General features: G+C 28.0%; 1 protein-coding gene and 1 long non-coding RNA gene across 2 annotated transcripts; one reads left to right on the forward strand and one right to left on the reverse strand.

Moving 5' to 3' along the window:
* Positions 1-2733: 2733 nt before the first annotated feature.
* On the reverse strand, positions 2734-3417 carry LOC127127323 (non-specific lipid-transfer protein 1). Its single transcript, XM_051056473.1, has 2 exons — positions 3015-3417; positions 2734-2909 (listed from the first exon to the last, which is right to left on the reverse strand). The coding sequence occupies exons 1-2, from the start codon at positions 3362-3364 to the stop codon at positions 2897-2899; spliced, it is 363 nt and encodes a 120-aa protein (XP_050912430.1). The 5' UTR covers positions 3365-3417; the 3' UTR covers positions 2734-2896.
* A 2103-nt stretch (positions 3418-5520) lies between these two features.
* Positions 5521-6514, forward strand: LOC127127324 (uncharacterized). Its single transcript, XR_007805316.1, has 4 exons — positions 5521-5678; positions 5767-5818; positions 5910-6026; positions 6371-6514. It is a non-coding gene; the product is annotated as an uncharacterized LOC127127324 (long non-coding RNA).

The raw sequence follows: 6514 nt of genomic DNA on the forward strand, positions 1-6514 counted from the left end.
TATTTACTATTAAATCATTTATATTTTTGTAGGTTTTTAATACATATTTTGAAGATTTATGGGAAATATCAAACAATGTCGAAATTATCCTAACTAGTCTAATTTCATAACATTTTAATGTGAGAATTACAATCACTACTAGAAAATTCGTCTTTAGTGACCGATTTAGTGACAAAAATTTATGTTACTTTAGTCACCGAATTAATCACCAAACTTTAACAAAACGTTAATAAAAATAATTTAAAGTCGTTAAATTAGTCACCGGATTAATGACTGAAATTTTGTGACCATAATCTTAAGTCACAAAATATATTTTTATACAAAATTAATTTATTAAAAAAATTCAGTGACCAAAATTTCAGTCACTATAATATTGATGATTTTCTTTTTTAAGTTACTATTTTTCTTCTAATTTTCTCTATTTTTAAATATTTTATGTTGACCCTAATTTTTAGGTTTTAGTCAAAGTTTCACATTCTTATTTTTATAACATATAAAATATATATTTATATAAAAAATTGGTAAACATAAATTTATTAATTTAATAAAAAAATATAATTTAAATAACATCATAATAATTTAAATATATTCTAATAATACATACCTGTTTAAATATAAATGACAATAGTTATGATGCGTCACATGGTAACATGGCCCTCTATACTTATAAGAGACAATTATTTTTATTTAACTTTAACTTCTTTTAACACACTAAAAATGATGGTTAAACTGGTCCCTAATTCGATCTCTATTTCGTGCGCTACAAAAGCATAGCGACGCTATTCAAATATTTTGCCAAGGAATTAGAGGCAATCATAAGTTGGAATACGGTTAAATAAAACAGCGGCACAATTTACAATTTTAAAGATTCTTTTTATAAATTATAAAACATGTTTAGTCATTGGCATCCTAAATTTTAAAGAACAAACACATATTTTGAAGGTAAGAAGAAGAAAAACAAATATTATAATTAGAAAATCATCCTTAGTCATTACTATGTTCGTTATTTTTCTTTCTATTGTAATAATCATGAATTATATAATTTTTACTCTCACATGTGAAATATATAATTTTTATTGATTGTCTTTATAATGAACATATGTTTAATAAATTATAGGATATTATTTGATTTTAATACTTTTTTCACCTACGGAATTAGGAGAATAAATTTAGACGACAATTAATAACTAACCCTAGATTTACCTATCCAATTAAAATAATATTGTGGTGTGCTATTGTGTTAGCATAATACAAATTAGATAAGAACACGCGCGATGAATTAATTTTTATTTGATTAATATTGAATTTAAATTATTATTATTTTTGAAAAATATGGTTACAGATTTATATTATAACATCTAATTATGAATTATAATATAGACAATAATAAAAATGAACATTTTATTTGAAAGAAAAAATATATATTTATAATTTGATTTTTATATCTAAAATTTAACTTTTGCAAATTTTAATAATTCTAAAAGATATTACTTGTGATCATTTTTTATATTTTGATTCTCATTTCTCTCTGACACTCATATGTAAGAAATCAATAATGTTATTCTAAAATAATCTAACAACTCATTTTTAATACTTGTGAAAAATATGGTTAAAGAGTTATATTATAATATCTTATTATGAATTATAATATAGACAACAATTTGAATTAATCAACAATAAAAATGAACGTTTTACTTGAAAGAAAAATATATATTTATAAGTTGACATTAATATCTAGAATTTAATTTTTACAAATTTTAATAACTCTAAAAAATAATACTTGTGATCATTTTTTATACTTTGATTCTCATGTCTCTCTAACACTCATATGTGAGAAATCAATAAATCTATTCTTTTTCTATATCTTATTTGTTCGTTTGTAATATGAATAATGTAATGATGATGTTTATCAATAAGATTGAAAAGATTGCATGTTCTATCATATTTCAATATGAATAAATAGTGGCAAACCTTTGAAATTTGTATAATAACTAATTTGACATTAAAGATAATCAAAAAAATTTAATAGTTTTTGGATTCACACATCTATTTTATTTTTAAAATTTGAGCAAATATAGTTAACTAAAGTAATTGTTGAGTTGTTAGATTATTTTATTCAAAATAGGTGTGAAATTATATTGAAAAAATATATCAAAGTTATTTTTTTCTCTATTTTTTTTTTATAATTCAAAAATTATTTCAAGAAAAATAATAATGTTATATAAGATTTAAGCAAATAATACATATCAAAATTAAAAAATAGTTGTTATATTAATAGATTTTTGCTTTTGTTAAGGTTCGAACTCATGACTGCAACAAAGAATGAACTTTGACCTTTTAAAAAATAAATGTGAGTTTCTAGAGGTGTCACATAAGAATAATGATGATGTGTCAAATATTAAGTATGTGGCATATGATTTGTCGTGTGTTTTATATTTAATATATTATATAGATTAGTTTCGACCATTGTTCTAGTTTTTACATGCTATAAAACTTTTGTCTGCCGCAATGATATTTGCTCATACATGTTAGACATTCAAATCAGACGAAGCAGCAGGTTACGTGTCACAAGACCTTCGTTTGCTGCTATAATATTCCCCCACACATGTTGTGCGGTCACAGCACATAAAGCAGATTACTTAGCAATTAATTCGTCGAGTAATCCTATTTTTGTAAAGTTCATAAATTATAATCATCAGCGCATAATAAGTTCAACACAATGAAGTAGGAACGTAACTCAAAATGAAATAGCAATTTATTCAAACAAGACTTTTATAGTGATCCGCAGCGGAAATGATCAGTTACAATTCGAAAATCAAAACATCTTTATTCTGTCCTGGTTATTACCAAATCAAGTTTATGCTAATTCATCAAGTGCAACCCTGCAAGCTCAGAGCTAAACGCTTATCCTGCAATGAGTAAAGTGAAGTAAAAGTAAACATTGGTTTTTTTTTGTAGAAACAAAGATAAGAAAGTTGTGAAATTAAAAAGAGAGTTAATTTATAGAGAAGTACTGGCTACAGTCTGCGTCGGCACCAATAGGGAAAGACGGTTTGACACTACACTTGTTAGGGAGATCCTGAACGGCATTTGGATCGACTCCAGGAATGCTGGCTAAAGTTGATTTGATGCACTCACAAGCATCTTTGCGTTCGGGAAGAGATTTGGCTTGGTCATCAACAGTTTGAACACCATTGCAACACATTACAGGGACGGATGGTTCTGAGCCCGTAAGGTACCCAAGGCATGATGCTAAGGAGGTTTTGATTTCATCACATGTTTGGACAGCATTGGCTATGGGAATACCCAAAATCAAGCATATCATAGCCAAGGAAGTAACATTGATAAGCATTGAGTTAGCCATTTGTGTGAGTGAGAATATGGAAGTGATGTGAGTGTTATGGTGTATAGCTAGCTATAAGGGCTATTTATAGAGATTATACTTAGATTCCAATGCTTAACATTTTTTTTTGGGAGGAGTTTTACACGTATCAAAATCTCTATAAATATCCAGTATGACAAAAACTAAGATACCTACTTGATTTATGAATGATGAAAATTATTAGTTAATTATGAGGGAGGAGTTTTAAACAGCAAGCTAAGCACTCAAGTTGAGAAATTTTTTCTTTTTAATGATAAAATGTAATGGAAGAATAATATTTGTCTCTTAGCTATGCATCATAATAATTATCATTTGAGATTTCCATCATCACATACACTACAAGTATAATATTTGTCTTAATTTTTTCATGTAAATAAAGACTAAAAGAGATAGAGCGACTAAACAGCTAGGGATGGACTTCCGGGTAGTGCAAATGACTGCATGAAAAAATAAATTGCGAAGAAGGTCTCTTATGGTTGGATTTTGAGGAAGACAACCATATCAAAAAATAAAAAGGTAAACACCATAAAGATCAAAAGTCTTTAAAATAGTTGTCTTGATCACTTTTAAGTTTAAATATCACCTAAAGGACAATAAAAAATTGTAAAATAAAAAAGCAACTTGTTTCCAACATAAAAAAAAAATGTTAAAAATCACAGTGGGAATCTATTGCCATACATATGTAATCGATTACATGTTGTTGCAACTTCTTTTCAACATAAAATAGATAAAAACACAGTGGTAATCCATTACCATATACGTGTAATCGATTATATGATGTTGGAAGTGTATTTTTCTCTAACAATAAAAACGTGTAATCAATTATCACATGTCAGTAATAGATTACATCTTGCAGGAATAGATTTTTTACGAATCAATGCCACTTTTTAACTTTTCAATTATTTATGATGTCTCTTTAAAGTGTTGTATTTATTCATAGTGCCTTATGTGATTCTACAAATATTGGTTTACAAATCTGAAAAATGTTCAAGAATTTTCAAACAAGATTAAAGAACCTATATTTCACATTTACTCATTTTTAGTGGTATTTCATAATTTTAAGTTTTAAGACTTTGTTAAAAATTTTAAAAACCATAAGAAATTTATGAGCCTTAAATTGATATTAATCTCAAAAGTGATATCGATAAGAAGTTTATATTCCTAGTTTGGATTTGAAGATTCTTCCGCCTACAAAATTCTTCTTCATGTGTTAAGAATTAGTGTGATTCATCATAGTGTTTAATGAAAATTCATGTAAATAGAATGTGGCGTGCTTTTTTGGTTGTGTATTAAGTACTCGTTAAGAAGAGTCTTGGTATAAGTCTTGTAATTGAAAATTTTGATACATATGGAAAATTCCTCTAATCAGAAAGAGGGACCGGATGTACCCTTCAATTGGAAAAGACAAACCAAGACAAATATCGTTTGTGTTTCTCTTCTCCCTTATTTTTTACATTTCACATTTTAATTTTCATCACTTTACTTATTATTATTTTTGAATTAATTATAAGCTCACAAACTCATTTTCAGTAAAATAGATTATCAGAAATAAGCGCTTAAATTTAGAAAAATACAAAAATCCTAATTCGCCCCTCCCTCCTCCACTACTAGAATAAGTCATTTTAGCCTCCTAGTTTAGAGTCGGCCACCGACACGGACACTATTAGTGTCGGCTAAGCCTACACTAACGGACTCTATCTAGGTACATCTTTTAAGACAAATTATTTTTTTATCAGTGTCGGCAAAACCGACACTACTTGTTATGTTATCTTTGAAGAATGTTTGATTAATTTATTTAGAGTCGGTGAGACCGATTCTATCTAGTAGCATTATTTTTTAATTAGTATTTATTTACTTAGAGTCCGCTGAGCCGACTCTATTCTTATAACATATACATTTTCCATTGATTTATCTATAATATATATATATATATATATATATATATATATATATATATATATATATATATATATATATATATATATATATATATATATTTAAGGTTTAAGTATTTTATTTATTAATTAGAGTCCGTTTGGCGGACTCTATGGAATTTTCTATTTCGGACCAAAAATTACGCGACAGCTTATTTCCCTCTTTCCTTTTCCCTCGTCATTTTTCACTCTCCCTCCATTTCATTTCACAAAACGAAAACCCTAATTCCATGCTAATTCGTGAATCCCTTGTTTCCCTATTTCGTGAACCGATTCGTGAATCCCTAATCCGTGAATCCATTGAAGAATCCCTAATTCCCTAATTCAAAATCCCTCGTTAAAGGGTTTCTGAATCATCAAAGGTAATGCATATTCATCTCAAGTGATTTCCATGGAGTTTTGGTTTAATGAGTATGAGATAGTCATATGTTTTATGTTTTCTGAATGTAGGTTTTCCAGAACTATCGGCTTTGTGGATGCTGGAATCAACTTTTCTTTGCAAGTTTAGTATTGTTTCCAAATATGTTTAAAGTCTCCTTTAAGTCTGAAACTACAAAAATCAAATTATTTGCTAATTGATTTTCTGAATGTAGGTTTTCAAGAATGCTCATCTTACTTAGTGGAGGCAGTAAGCAGTTGTTGAATGCAAGTTAATTTGGAACCGAAGTACTATATCATCCGGGATTTTGCAAAGACAACTCTTTCTCAAGGTTAGTCATCCCTATGTTAATTTGGAACCAGACTGAACAGTTAGTGTTTGCAATAGTTAGTGTTTGCATCAGTTAGTATTTCTCAAGGTTGGGGTTATAATTTATTTTGAAGGAAATGTTTTTTCTGGACTCAAATTTATTAACTGTTTGCATCAGTAGTGAAAGCTGTGTTTGTGAAAGCTGTATAGTTTCTATGATACTCCTGTTATGAACATATGTGTGGTGTCAAATTGAACTCTAAATCTGAATTTAACTTAGCCATTTTAACTTAGCCATTTTACCTGAATAGCGATGAGTAGGATTAGCCATTTTACCATACAAATTGAACTCTAAATCTGATACAGTTGCAACTGCTACACCAGCTGACACAGCAGCCAAAGCTAAAACCTGCATCATTGCATTCCAATGCATGATTAGTACATAAACAATAAAGGGTTGGATGGAGTAGTTCTTTTTTTAGATACATGAAATGTTTTATAAAAGAGAGA

The sequence above is a fragment of the Lathyrus oleraceus genome, chromosome 3 (assembly GCF_024323335.1).
Source record: "Lathyrus oleraceus cultivar Zhongwan6 chromosome 3, CAAS_Psat_ZW6_1.0, whole genome shotgun sequence".
Classification (NCBI taxonomy): Eukaryota; Viridiplantae; Streptophyta; class Magnoliopsida; order Fabales; family Fabaceae; genus Lathyrus; species Lathyrus oleraceus.